At 38.8% G+C, this 15,051-nt stretch overlaps 2 protein-coding genes across 8 annotated transcripts in view; one reads left to right on the forward strand and one right to left on the reverse strand.

Moving 5' to 3' along the window:
- Positions 1-1,957: 1,957 nt before the first annotated feature.
- rs1a (retinoschisin 1a) lies at positions 1,958-9,311 on the forward strand. Of its 2 annotated transcripts, none has more exons than XM_039795069.1 (6): positions 1,958-2,091; positions 2,474-2,499; positions 2,868-2,994; positions 4,991-5,132; positions 6,855-7,050; positions 7,709-9,311. In XM_039795069.1, the coding sequence occupies exons 1-6, from the start codon at positions 2,037-2,039 to the stop codon at positions 7,859-7,861; spliced, it is 699 nt and encodes a 232-aa protein (XP_039651003.1). In that variant the 5' UTR covers positions 1,958-2,036; the 3' UTR covers positions 7,862-9,311. The 2 variants fall into 2 exon arrangements, with proteins under 2 accessions (XP_039651003.1, XP_039651005.1); XM_039795071.1 differs by having other exon boundaries at positions 2,871-2,994.
- A 53-nt stretch (positions 9,312-9,364) lies between these two features.
- Positions 9,365-15,051, reverse strand: part of cdkl5 (cyclin-dependent kinase-like 5) — a 38,944-nt gene continuing 33,257 nt past the window's right edge. For all 6 annotated transcript variants that reach the window (XM_039795068.1, XM_039795067.1, XM_039795066.1 and 3 more), the window contains 2 exons: positions 14,017-14,265; positions 9,365-13,213 (listed from right to left, as the gene is read on the reverse strand). In XM_039795068.1, coding sequence (XP_039651002.1) covers positions 12,806-13,213; positions 14,017-14,265 — 657 coding nt within the window. In that variant the 3' untranslated portion in view covers positions 9,365-12,805. The remainder of the gene's footprint in view (positions 13,214-14,016; positions 14,266-15,051) is intronic.

The raw sequence follows: 15,051 nt of genomic DNA on the forward strand, positions 1-15,051 counted from the left end.
AAAACATTGACATTTTCACAACTCTTCATGCAGCAGCTTTCGTATGAATCCGCTGTCGTACAAGTGTGACAGCAGCACTGATCTCCTGCAAAGTGATCACTTGTAGTCTGTTGCTTTTTGACAGCCGGGAAGCCTCTGAGCTCACCAGTCTGAGCAGGACTGGCTTTGGAAAACAGAGCCGACTGGCCAGGAAGTCTCGGCTCCTCATCCCAGCTGGACTGACCTGCAGAAGGGATGCAAAGCCACAGATGAGTTGCAGTTGGAAAGACAGAATGTTTAGGATCAACTGTTCTATTAAAATCATCCCATGAAAAGCAGTAATGTTTGGTCAAGTGTTAAACAACACGTGTCCTTGCAAGTTACTGCTTTTGCTGTACTTCTAACCTCTTTGTGAGCTCTGTAGAGGAGAGCAGAGTGAGCTTGAATCCTCTTCTTTGTTTGTGGAGGAATCCTACACGCTGCTTGGACAGAAGCCTTCATTTTGCTGTGTCAGTTTTGTTAAAAAAAAAAAAAAACACACTCGTAAAAAGAAATCAATGGTTGAGATTGCACACAGTAGCCTTTTTCAAAAGGCTGCCAAGAATGAGAGCAGATAGAAAAGATTGTGGGAGAAAGAAAAAGGATGTTTTAATGAACACAAATTGAAGACAGCTTTGCTTAATTAGGCTTAATTACTTTCACCCAGCAGGCTTTGAGTCTTTGGCATGAGTGTCTACAGTGGACACGTGTATGGGGTGCTGTTTGTAAAGCGGCTCACGCTGAAAATAACAGCAACATTTTGTCACATTTAGCTTCAAACAATGTTTTAAAAAACTGGTATGAATTTTTGAGGGTCACAAACGGCACCCCATACCATACACATGGTCATGATCAGTTTTAACCTTTTAATAACCCAAGACAATTTGTGCTGAACGTTTGAATGCAGTGCCTGCTGTTATCTTATTCTTGAGATAACCGAAAATGTAGAATCCTAATCATGATTACGGCTTGCAAAAACATTTATCCCTACTTATCAGAGAAATAAACTCAGATGAGCGAAATTGTTGATTTATTTTTGAAGATTTTTTTGTTGTCTTTTCTGTCATTTTATAGGATATTTAGAACACGTACGTTGTGAAAAGTTGTAGATTTGTAGAGGGGATATTGTTTTTAAGTAGATCTTATTCTAAGGTAAACTTTATTTGTTTAAATTTGTTTTAATGTTGTCTATTGTTAACATTGGCAGTCTATTAATCAAGTTCTTTGGCATACCAACAATATGGATTGCATTACTGGATTACTGAGCATGATACTTATATTGATTTACTTATATGCTCTCTTTTGACATGAACAAATAACAAAGACTTTTTGATAATAATCAAGAAAGTTCTTGTTACTGTACAGTACATATCGGCCAACATATACCAATATATTTGTGAAATCAGGCGCTTCGGGCTCTACTGAACATGTTTTTGTCCTTCATTTTTTAAATAAATGTAAATGATCTAAACGTATTAATATAAATGAAATTATTTAACCTTTTCTTTCTTTTTTTCTTTCTTTATTACATATTCAAATTATGATAATGCACATGATAGTGCAAAAGGCAAATGCAGCAAACATGCAAGGAGAGCCATACAGTCACACAAAAGTCGACCTTCTGGCCAATCACATGGATCAGCTGGCCCAGCATAAACCATCACCACCCACCACCAGCTCTCTCTCTCTCTCTCTCTCTCTCTCTCTCTCTCACACTCACACACACACACACACACACACACACACACACACACACACACACACACACACACACAGGCTTTTGTTTTTATCTGCAGGATTTTTGACTTGACCCCTGTGGCTGTGAAGGGATTTCCAGAGTGTATGGTGGTCAATGATGGTGGCGGGTGAACAGCTGTAGGAGGGGCTTTGTCAGATAAGGATGGCATTAGGTAAAGCCATTAGTGTCCTGTGGATTATTGTAATCCAGCCTCTCTATCACGGCTGGCTCGGTTGCTCAGTGTACAGTCGGTGTCGTCTGGTTTGGAGCAGGTTGGAAGATGGCTCTCTACGTGCAGCGTTTCCTGCCGGCCCTGCTTCTTCTGGGAGCTAACGGTACGATTTCAGTCTTTACACTCATTTTTACCTTCTGCTGTTGAGTTGTGAACACATAATCTGTGTGATATAGAATTGTAACATCAGAAAACCTCTGAAACTCTGACAAACTGACCTTGAAATCCTGTCAAAAGATAAACTGAGATGTTGACAATATATCAGATTCCCTCAGTAATCCTTGGGATTATTATTCAATGTTTTCTTCAGTGACACCGTACTTGATTCTCTGTGTCTGTGTTGTGTTTATTTGCCTTTTCGTAATGTGGTTAAATTGACAGATTAATGCACAGATTTTGTTTGATAGAGTGGGTGACTAATGTGTCCTAACAATCTTTTTTTTTTTCTTTTCTCCTCTGTGCTTTCTGTCCATTTGCCTGATCAGTGTTCATCAGCACTCACGCTCAAGAGGTACTGTACGAAGAAATCTCCGAAAAATGTCAGAGATGAGGTGTTTGCATAAAATCCAGTTCTGTTTTTTCAGTTCAGTTTTTTTGTTGACATTTCTTCTTGGAGTTTAGCAATCTCTCTCCAGTGGCCATTGATCAATGTCAAAATGATTTTCATTGAAAAAACCACTGGGAATCTGCTATAGATATTAGAAGGTTCAGTCTCTGCTGCATCATTGGCTTTTCAGTCATTCATGGAATTATGCTTTTCACATTATTTATTTGCAAACCAGCTGTATTTTAAAATCATGGCATTTATATTTTGGGGATTTCTGCTGACCCTACATTGGATTGCATGTATTAAATACTCTTTGTGCGTGTTTATATGAGGAGGGAGTGTCTGAGGCGTGGACCAGCAGGTCTTGCAAATGTGATTGTGAAGGAGGAGAATCCCCGACCGAGTTTTCCTCCATTGGGACCGGCTCTTCCATGGTGCGAGGAGTGGACTGCATGCCAGGTAACAACTGTCCCCCTCTCCAAAGGAAACCAGTTGTTTTGTGTGCCAGTTACCTGTAACTTTCTTAAAAGTACACACGTTCATTAGTGAAAGAAATGAATGGTTTTAATTTATTGCACTTCAATCTCAAACTGACGTTTTGTGGATTTCACATCATATTTTTACTGCACACTGAGCACGGATTTTCTAATTTCTCTAATGAGGCCCCTCTTTCACCTACTAATTAAGTGACGTTTGTTGATTAGATAATAATTGAATCATAACAGTACTGGTAATAAGGACTACATTGTGATGGCAGTCTTAGATTCAGATAATGAACATGCAAAGCTGTGAGCTGACTGAGAGAGTGGACGAGGACATGAATCATATGCTGGATGTCCGACTGTTTAATCTGCTGGAAATCTAGTATACAACGCAGTACGTCTGCCACTCACTAGCGATAGCTTTTTTCATTATCAATTACTTTGCCGAATGTTTTGTTTATAACATCCAAAGAAAGTCAATTTACTAAAATATAATGCAAATATCAAAACAGTTGCCCGTTAAATTCCTGTCAATTGACTAATTGATTAATCAAAGAGTCATTAAGGATCTACAATGCAGATAGAGATTTGTAGTGTGTGTGTGTGTGTGTGTGTGTGTGTGTGAGTGACAGAGACAGAGACAGAGAGAAGTGGAGTCTTTATATGTACATGTACATGCATGACAGCATTAGACTCCAGATTTGACGCCACAGGGTGGTCATGCTCCACTGGACAAGATGTTGCAGATGGAGCAATGAAAAGACCTCCGCCAAGGCTGCACAGCCCTCTAAATGTATTATTTCCAAAATAGAAAATGTGGTTTACATCTGGATCTTAATCTGCATCAAAACACACACAATATAGACAAACGTGATCCATGCGGCGGATTGTTTTCATTGATTCTTGAGCTTGGATACAGCAGTTGACAAAATAATGAGGTTTTTGATCATATCGCATCATATGGCAGCCTCATTGGGCCTGAGATATAAAGATCATACTTGAATCCTATCAGGCTTGAAGAGAAGAGAAAGGCAGAGCTGATGTACAGTGAATCACAGAAACCAGTAATTACAGTACCACGGGCTTGACGGGTTTTCCTACACAGCCTCACACCTTATTCCACCTCAATCTATCGTGTCTCACCTCTCTGTTTTCTCATTAATTCCGCCATCTGAATGTGTTTTATTCTACTTTTGAAATACATTAGGGCGGGCTATAGAGTGACTCGCATTACTGTTATGTAAACACTTATCTCCTGACTCACACAGGCGCTGCTGCTGCTGCTGTATGCATTGTAATACTGGGATTAGACAGGATGTGACCCTCTGCTTAAGCCAGTAGTAAACAAACGCGCAGCAGGTTTCTGTTCCACGTATCAACAGCTGATGTTATTTCTGAAACTTAAGTAGGGGGAAAAAAAACTCACTCGTGCAGCTCTCTCCTCTCTCCCATTCATGTATTTATATTTATGTGTATTTGCTAAGTCAACAACGGACTTGCTCTCGTGTGTTTTTAGTGGAAGTGAAAGGGCAGATTGACAGATCAAAACATGGGAGCAACGTGGAGCTAAAGCTGTGAAGAGTAGAACATGGCCATCTGTCCGCCTGCTGCCCTAATGGACATCGCTGATCTCTCACTGTGAAGAATTAAACAGCAGGCTTTTAGCATGCATGGGATATGGGTCATACTGGGTCTGCTAACAGTGGGGGCTTTGGGAGCGGGAGGATGTGAGGATGAAGAGATGGAGATTTAAGCACCTAAAGGCTTATAGTGATGATCATTTGCTGGTTACATTTCCGTTTTTTTTACTGCTTAGCTGTTGGCAGACATGTTTGTGTTCTCCTCTGTCGGGGTGGCGAACTTGAAATCCATGTAGCCAGAGGGTCTTTGAAAACAATGCTATTAACTGAAAAAACAAAAGAGATTTACATTAAGACCTCTGTTTTATAATTGTGTCTCTGATCCTCCTGCAGAATGTCCGTATCACAAGCCTCTGGGCTTTGAGGCCGGATCGGTGAGTCCAGACCAGATCACCTGCTCCAACGAGGACCAGTACACCGGCTGGTTCTCCTCATGGCTCCCGGGCAAGGCCCGGCTCAACAGCCAGGGCTTCGGGTAGGTACAGGCCAACATGTAGACTTTTCTGAACTATTCTGTCCTCAAAAAACAATTGTAGTTATGTAGTTATAGCTGCATGCATTTTTAATCACTGAAGATTGCCAAAACCTATATTTGTTCTAATTTAAACTCGCAAAATGTTTTTGCCAAAGATGGTCGACTGCTCTTACCCTAATAAACAAATGTCTGGACACTTTCCATCTGTGAGTAACAGTATTAGAAAAAAAAAAAATGCAGTCAAAAAGAGATATGTTACCCATTTATCATTATGCAAGATGCACTTGGTAAGGTTGACATTTCAATATGCTCTTGCTTAAAAACATTACAACATAAATAAGACAGGCAATGCAAGAACAGATGAAAGTGCAGAAACTGGAGCCAGAGGAGCTGTTATGCTCAATGTAAAAGGCTCTGATCTGCTTTAGTCCCCCCCCTCCTATTCTATTATGAAACCACACAACACAAGTGGGATTTGTGTTATGCACTGGGCCGGAAACTGAATCTCAATCCTGGATATTTTATTGTCACGTTTTGCTTGTTGCTGCCTGCAGTCATGTCCAGGTGTACCCCATTACATCACTATTGGGTGTGGTTACAGGTGCAACTGAGCACACCTGTGACCACACCCACCCACACCTCTGCTGGGTGTGATCAGAGGTGAAAGGTTTAGAGCTTTCAACCAGAGAGTTTTTTTTTAAGCTTGGTCTACAGTACATAAATACAAAAGTAATTATAATAAATAAATAAATAAACAATATCATTTTAAGTACAGATTTAAATGTAATGTACTAAAATCATTTAGGTCAGACTCTTAATCTTTTTTTTTTTGCATTTACAGTATGTGGTATGCGCCTTAACCAGGCGACCCAGATTATAGATTCTCATTTGGTTATTCTTTGCTCAGATATTTCCTGAAAAGTACAGTTTCGGTATTACAACCAAAACAACATGTCACTGAAAACATGTCATGTCACAGTGAGAAAAGTACCGGTGTAAATAATACAATAATGATGGCTGAATGTCATTTGGTTGCTTAGTTTTCAGAGTCCTGGTGTTGTGCATGCTGACTCGCTGTCACACTCATGACTTACTGGGACCCCTGAATAGAACAGAGCCAACAGATAATTATGTCAGTAACACCTGTTGCTTTTTCCTACTATAACAAGTCAAAATATCTGCAAAAAAAGCCTCCAACCAGCTCTAGTTATGCATTTTTACATACATCTCTGTTATCTGCTCTAAGACGTGAGATCTTCAAGTGGGGGTCTGTGACCCCTTGGGGGTCCTCAGAGTTAGTGCAGTGGGGCTGCCAAATTGTTTAAAAACTATGTTTTTGAAAGTTTCTTTTTTTTTAAATGTAAATGTGAATATGAATCCACCATATTAATAGCGAAGATAAATTTGCCTATTCGTAAAACAAATATATATAGATAAGCTTGTAGGTAAGGTAGCCATTATGGTAGCTGTACAGTTAAGCTTTAAGTTAATTCATTCATTTTTCTCCCCAGACCCAGTTTAATATGCAACTCAATTGTAGACAATATATGCAGTAGGGGGTCCCTACTCAGTCTCTCTTTCAGCTAAGGGGTCTTTGGCCTAAAAAACATTGAAGACCCCTGCTCTAAGAAAATATCAGCAAGTAAAACTGAACCATGTGTGCATGCGTTGTAAACCAGCCTAACTGCTGCATTACGTCCGGTGTTTGTGTTCCTCCTGCAGGTGTGCCTGGCTGTCTAAGTTCCAGGACAGCAATCAGTGGATGCAGATCGACCTGAGGGAAGTGATGGTGGTGTCGGGGATCCTCACTCAGGGCCGCTGTGACGCTGATGAGTGGATCACCAAGTACAGCGTTCAGTACCGCACAGACGAAAAACTCAGCTGGATCTATTACAAAGACCAGACTGGAAACAACAGGGTCAGTTGAACCCGGTCAAAAACACTATAGAGTATACGAGACACAGACTAAACGTGAGGTAACATCTCTGTCACCACTGGTCTTATTTTGACCAAACTAGATTGGCCTGTTGGGGATGTAATTAATTCAGTTCACATTTTAAACTTTTACAGGTTAGTGGTTTTAAAAAAAACAACAACTTTGTTACAAAAATGTGATGAAATCTGACCTGAAATCTGATGATCTGTTATCATCTTGTTAATAATGGCTTGAAGACATTAATATATTGGTGTCATAATATATTTTTTAAATTTAGATTTGAAATGTGTTCCTAGACAATGTGTTTGATTTTTGATGTTTCACCTACAATACTACTCTTGTACAAATGAATGTGTCGTAAATCAAATCTATTTTAGGTTTTGGCCTGTTATTCTGAAAAAAAAAAAACAATTGGAAGGTGTTACCTTGACATTGAAGTTGTGATTTTTCACTATTTTCTGATGTGTTATTGATTTAACAACTAATTGATAAATCAATAATGAAAATCATCGTTTGCTGCAGCCCTACATTATAATCATAATTGATATTATTAGTACTAACCGTAGTAACTTTTGAGTCCGTTTTAGTCAGTATAATGTATAAGTGAATCCATCCTGACCTTTCACTCCCTCTCTCTCAGGTGTTTTACGGAAACTCTGACCGCTCCTCGTCTGTGCAGAACCTCTTGCGGCCGCCCATCGTGGCGCGCTACATCCGCATCCTCCCCCTTGGATGGCACACACGCATCGCTCTGCGTCTGGAGCTGCTGCTCTGCATGAGCAAATGCAGTTGAACCTTTCCTCCCCGCCATCCCAGAGGCCTTGTCCCAAAACCTTATCTACACCTAAATCACCCCATCGTCAAAGTGTGAGGTCTGTCATTGCATCCACAGATTTGGACCCCCTCCAGCTACATGTATTAAACCACAAGTTGAAGACAAAAACATTCTGTTTTTAAAATACAAACAAACCAGTTTGACTTATGTGATTTCATTAAAAATATTTATGTGATGTGCTAAATGAGCTTCATTCACTGCACTCTCCATTGTCAATGTAAAACCATTCTCATACTGGGGGGTTTAATTTGGTGAGTTCTCAATAGATTGTTCCATTTGCAATGAAATGGCATAAATTCAAAGCAATAATTAGACAGAGAGAGAGAGAGAGAGAGAGAGAGAGAGAGAGAGAGAGGCAGCGTTGCTATGGAGGTTGTATCCAATGGTCTGAGACAAGCTCTTCCAACACATTTGTGTCCTCCTGTTAAATTCTCCGTCTCCTGATATGTAACAGTATAAAACAGGGACCTCTTAGTCCGTCTTTCCTTATTTCCCTTAAAGTATAAGACTGGTGATGCAGTGATATTCTACATGTTTCTTACTGTCAACAAATCCCATAAAAAGACCAAAACCAACAATAAATTGATCCTACCAACAAGTATTGTTTGTGTGACCAAAGCCATATATGTTATTTTTAATATATTTATTTTTATTACTCCCAAAAAATATTAAAAACACATCAATGAGCCACACAGTTGCATATATGTGACACATCTGTTCATTACAAAGAACATAGGCACTGTAGTTTATTTTGAGTCAATAACATACACATGATCCTGCTGCTCTAAATACTCAATGGTTCAATGTGAAGAAATGTGTATTAAAGCCCAGCACAAAATAGTCCCCAACAAATGCACTATTTACTCCTGTTTGAGTAAATGTTGCTAAAAACTACAGTGCCCAGCTGATTTAGAAAATCACTTAGCCTTTTTAAAAAGTATATAATTGTGACCACCTTTAAAAAATAAAATAAAAATCATCTTCAGTTTGAACAAATTGTTTTAGTTCTGACTAATGGTCTTAGTTCTGAGTGCCACAGACAGGATAGAGAAGCCAGAAAGTGTTGAGAAAATGACTAATGCGTTGTTGATTTTGGTATTTTCATGGGATTTTTTGATGACAAGAAAAATGTGGAATAATGCCAGACTTTTTCTTTAAATACACCTGTGATTTAACTTCCTGTTTTCTCTTTTTTTTTGTAAACATGCATCACTTTTACCGGTATCAATCTTCAGTGCTATATAAAGATCAAGGAATGGAAAATTCACTAATGTTCAGATGTGGATTTGTGTTGTGGTTTACTCCTGTTTTTTTCTGTAACATTTCAATTCAGTTTCCCATGGTGCTTTGGGGATATTGTTAGATCTCTAAACTATTTCCTTGATTAAATGAATACTTGTGTCATGTCCGTCCTCGTGTTGTGATCGTCCCTGATACAAAACAAACATATGAGCTGTTCAAAAATGTACAGTTGGCTTTTATTATGAGACCCTATCATTTTTAAAGTAGAATGGTCAGTATAGATACACTCTATGATTTCTATTTACACCCTGTAAGAAGTGGGAAACTGCTTAATGAAAAAAAGAACTGATGATTTAGGAAACACATTCATATTAGTGGCCAAAATTCTTCTCATCTCAGTTGTCAGTGTAAGTGACTTGCTTGGGGTTGAAGCCTCCATTTCCATCTGAAGTGTTGAGTCAGTGAGCTAATATAAGGCTTCAGGGCACTGGCAAGGCAAGCTTTATCATCAGTTTGTCGCAATAATGATATAAACAAACCCACGTCAGCAGTCATTTACAATCGTTAGCAATCAGGATTTTCAATAATATACAACATGGGTTGTATATTGTATATCAGTTTTACATCGCCATGTTCAAGGACATATTGAAAAAAAAAAAAAAAAGGTATTCCAGAGCGATGTCTTCATATTATATGTGGACACTTCTCTTGCTTTAATCACGGTCTCCTAATGGAAATCCTTCTCTGTGCTATATTTGGCTCTAATTTAACTAACCACTAATTTGGATAGTACAATCTGCATCAGTCTGAGTCTATTTCTGGATGTTATTGCTTTCAATCAGCTGTGTAGTCAATTGGTTTATTCTTTTTCTTTTTGCTTCCGTTGTTTTTTTTTTTTAACCTTTCGACAGATGAGAAACAAAATACATGAATTCTCCAAAATTTGCTTTTTAGTCCACAGATGTGCACAAATGCATCCATCCTTCTTTCCTTTGTTCCCTCCTTCTACAAAAGCTTTTCTTCTTTACTTTAAGCCTTAAAGCCACAGAGGAAGGAGAAGGAATGAAGGGTGAAGGTCAGACTGGAAGAAACACTATGCAGATTTTTTGCCTAGTCCACTAATAGGGTTTTGTTCTATATATTGTTTTTAATTATACATAGGTCAGTAGACAAAGTAAACGATTTTATGAATAACCTAGTTAAGTAAAATCATCCCTGATCATGATAAAAGTTGTAATGCGAATACAGCAGGAAAATAAAATTCAGATTTACAAAAGGCATTTACAAAAACATTGATAACACAAGCTTTTAAAAATGCACACAGAAAAATCTAAACACACATTAAAGGATAAGTATGGTGTTCATATCTTTCAACAAATCCCATAAAAAAACACAACCAACAATGTGTTAGCGGACCCAAAACAGCCCTGCGTAAAAACAACCACCAGAGGCGTATTGTTTTAGGTAGCGGTGAGACTTAAAATAATAAATTGAATTTAATACTTTCTATTGATCCCCAGTGGGGAAATTACAATTTACACTCTGTTTGTTAGAAATCAAGACACACACACACACATATTCAGGACCTATTCATGCACAAATGGAGAGATGTCAGAGTGGGCTGCCAGTGCAGGGAGAGTATGGTGCCTTGCTCAAGAGCACATTGGCAGTGCCCATGAGGTGAACTGGCAACCCTCCGGTTCCCAACCCAACTCCCTACAGACTGAGCTACTGCCACCCCAAATATTGTACATACTGTAAATAGGATCCAGAGGGTCCAGTTTGAGTGAGAGATTAATGCGTTTAAAGGCTTATTAGATGTCAAAACACTGCACAGCAGTTTATAATACTCTGAGACAGGATGTTACAACACTGGAATGTATCACTGTGGCAATTATTTTATCTATCGTCTAACAGTTGTCAGACAAACAGAAGAAAGACAGCTTTCACATTACAGGCTACATGTAATCTAATACAAGTAATCTACCATCAAGGTGCAAAATTGTTAAACCATTTGTTGTTGCCTGCAATCATGCGTTGTTTTGCCGGAGCCCCCTGCGTTGGCACTCCAAGTCTGTCTCTCAATACTTTCTGCCTTCCCAAGCATTTACAGCAGCAGGATGGTGTATGTGTGATTGATTCTAAATAACCTACAGAGCCCATGTTCATAGTAATGAAGAAACATGTCACCCAGTACAACAGAGTGGCTCACTAATTAATAGTTTTTGGACAACTATGGCACAGAGCAATAGGCTATATTCGGTTTTGGATACACAGACAACACTTGTTATTAGGTTTGATTCATTGTTGGTTTTGGTCTTTTCATGGGATTTGTCGACATTAAGAAACTATTAAGTTCCACCAGACTTAACCTTTCAGATCTTAAAGGTTGTAGGTGAGGTATGCCTTTTTGCAGAATGCACTCCTACTATCTCGCACACTTAGATGTTGTAATTGAGATAGCCACCACCAATGGCCGCCACGGTCTTGATGTACGTTACTTGCTGTTAAGGCTGTAGACAAAACCAACATGGCAGCACAGAGCTGGAAAGCTGTTGTGGCTGATAAATGAACTGAGAGACTGAAAGTGGGGCTTGTTTTAAAAAATGGGGACACTAAGAGGGAGACATAAAGTGAACTGACAATTACTGTATGTAAAACACAGAGCCTAACAGTCACACTCTGGCTGTTCTGCCACCAAACCCCTTTTGACAAATAGCCCAACTTGTCACAAAACTTCAAAACTGATGTCATGAGGGTGATGTGCAGATTTGTAGGTAATTTCCAAGATTTTTTTTTATCCACTTTGGCCCACAAGTAATCATCAATATTTCTTTACATTTTGAAGAGAGAAAAAAAGAAAGAAAAAAAGGTAAAAATAACACAACGTGAAAATCTGTTAATAACATATCAAATTGAACAAAAAAGGACATTCACCATTATTAAATATTCCTTTTGACATATTGTATTAACACATAAAGATCTATGCATTTCTTTGTGTCGAAACTAAAGCTCTTGCAATTACACATTTAATTCTATATTACTTTATAATATTCCCATATAGCCTACATACTGTGTCATTTATAGCTTATATCCTTGAATTTAAAACAAATAAATATTTAATAAATAATGTTGATATAAATCTTTTTTCTTTTTTGTTGTTCTTATCAAATATCCGAGCTTGAAAAACATTTGAGTTTATTGGCCACCGGTGTGACAGCGGCTGTCTCATGTGTTGCTTTGCTGTAGTGTCCTGTGAGCAGAAGATGGCAGCAAAGAGGCCTCGTGGGCAGTGTCTCCTTGACAGGAAAGATCAGCTTATTCTAATGTTCCAACCTTGTTAAGTAGAGAGAGACTAACATACAACTGATACAGTACGGGCATCGCGAGATTGAGTGGGCCCTTTTTTCTGTCTTTGATTCCCTAAACAACACTATTACTGGTGTTCGTGTTAAGCCTTTCAATGTCTAGTCTTTATCAATTTATCAGAGACATGATCATCAACAAATAACTACCTTTCTGAATGATGACTCGATCCAGTGAAATAGGCTTTCATGTAAACTTCTACTACAGTACCATGATGTCTGCGTCTGGCAGATGCTTCCAGGAATGGAGTCATATTGGAGGTGGTGTGGTGTGAGGGTAGGGGGGGGGGGGGGTTTACAGCGCGGTCTCCTTCAGGTCATTGAGGTTTGGCATCCTGGTGCGGGAGGCTCGGGTAAAGGTGGGTCCGTTCTGCCCCGGTTTGATGCCCAGCTGTTCGGGGGTGAACTGAGCGCCCTCCGCGCGCTGTAAAGCGGACACGTGCCAGCTGGACTCAATCTGTCCGGGGAGGGGGTAGCTGGCTTTGCGGCTCTTAGCCTGGGCGGAGCTGCTCACCCCGGGGTGCCCCCTGCTTTCCCCGTGCCCTCGACCCTCGGAGTAGCCTGCTTTGGAGGAGGGCTGGGGGGGGTTGGGGAGTGGGGCTTGGAAGCGCAGGTCTGGAGGAGGAGGAGGAGGAGGCTGTCCTTGATTTGAGGAAGAAGGGGAGAGGTGAAGGAGCCTGCGGAGTGACTTAAGTGGTTGACTCTGTTAGGAGAGAAAGAGATACAGTTGATGATGGACCTTAAAGTAGAAGGCTTCTATATTTTTCTTATTGTCCACAAGTGTCATGAAAAGACCAAACCCTGTTTGTCTCTCAATACTCAATACTTTCCTACCCTGTTTGTGTTCATTCCTACTGAAGACATAAATGTAGAAATACTTATTGCAGGAATTGTATACATCATGAGCATGACATGAAGGTGTGCCTACAAGGCCGTTTTTCATGGGGGGGTAAAAAGGGTTTTTTTTTTTTTTTTGTTTTTACAACCCCCCCTCTTTTTTTTTTTTTTTTTTTTTTTTTTTTTTTTTTTTTTTTTTTTTTTTTATTTTTTATTATTTTTTTTAATATTAAAAATTATTATTTTTTAATTATTTTTTTTTTTTTATATATTTTTTTTTTTTTATATATTTTTATTTTTTTTATATAATTTTTATTTTTTTTTTTTTTTTTTTTTTTTTTTAAATACTTTTTTTTTTTTTCTTTTCCTTCCCCCTACTCTTTTTTTTTTTTAATTTAAACCTTTTTATTTTTTTTTTTTTTTTATTTTTTTTTTTTTTTTTTTTTTTTAATTTTAAATTCTAAAACACTTTATCTTACCCTCCCAAACCACAAATAGCTTTTATGAGACTTAAATAACATGACACAAAATGTACGTCATAATACATTTTCTTGAATGATACTAAGGGGCTGTTTGGGTTAGAAAACAACATGGCATTAAAATCAGGTCATTTTTGTGATGATCGTAAAACAAATACAAACTAAAGTCCCCAGTATGAAGGCTACACACCTGAGAGTGGGAGTCCACTGGTTTGTCTGGAGGCCAGTCACTCACTCTCTCTCTCTCCCTCCCTCTTTCCCTCTCTCTTTCCCTTTCTCTCTCTCTCTCCCGTTCTCTCTCTCTCTCTCGGTCTCGGTCCCGGCTCTGTTCCCGCTCCCGGTCTCGGGATCGCTCGCGGTTTTTCCTCCGGCTTCCATGGTGAGAGGATGACTTGGAGCTCCTCTGCAGGGACAGGTGTTCTTGTCCGTTACCAGGAACCTGACGTTTCGGAAACAAAAATACAGCGACATTATTAGAAGTTCAAAATATTTACTTCATGGAAATGTTTATTCTCTTCACGGCGGGGTTACCACACTCATATTCACAACACAACACTTCTCACTCAAATCACATCTCAAATCCCGGTAGGTTCATGCACCCCTCTGGCAGCACCAGACAAAGCACAAGGAGGTGGTGATGGTGATTACTGATGACTTCATACAAAAGGTTTGTGTCTGAGTGTGTTTGCACAAACTATACAGTACGGCTGCATCTAAGGATTATTTTCATTATCAATTAATCTGCTGATTAATTTTTTTTATTAATAGATTAATCGTTAAATCATTCATGGACATCACAATATCCCAGAAGTCAAGTTGAAGTATTCAAATGTCTTGTTTTGTCTGATCAACAGTTAAAAAATAAAAAGAGATTACATTTTCAATATAAAACAACAACAAAAAAACAGCAAATTGTCTTATATTATTATATTATATATAATATTTGGCTTTTTAATTGATAATTGACTTAAACGATTATTCAATTATCAAGTAGTTAGATGAGAAGAAGTGCTTTAGAGGTGCTGGTCCAGATGGATTTTGTTACCTATGGACAGAACCAGGCTAGCTTTTTCCCCGTTTCCCGTCTTTGTGCTAAGCTAAGCTAAGCTAACTGTCTGTAGCTTCATATTTAATGATCAGACATGAGAGTGTCATCAACCTTCTCATCTAACCCTCGGCAAGTAAGCGATGAAGCACATTTCCCAAAATGTCAAACAATTTCTTT

The sequence above is a fragment of the Perca fluviatilis genome, chromosome 3, assembly GCF_010015445.1.
Source record: "Perca fluviatilis chromosome 3, GENO_Pfluv_1.0, whole genome shotgun sequence".
NCBI lineage: Eukaryota > Metazoa > Chordata > Actinopteri > Perciformes > Percidae > Perca > Perca fluviatilis.

Excerpts from the sequence above, each read along its gene's own strand:
- rs1a (XM_039795069.1), top strand. The coding sequence starts at position 2,037 with ATGGCTCTCTACGTGCAGCGTTTCCTGCCGGCCCTGCTTCTTCTGGGA. Across the intron at positions 2,995-4,990 it reads AGGAGTGGACTGCATGCCAG|AATGTCCGTATCACAAGCCT; the intron begins GTAACAACTGTC and ends ATCCTCCTGCAG. Across the intron at positions 5,133-6,854 it reads CTCAACAGCCAGGGCTTCGG|GTGTGCCTGGCTGTCTAAGT; the intron begins GTAGGTACAGGC and ends TTCCTCCTGCAG.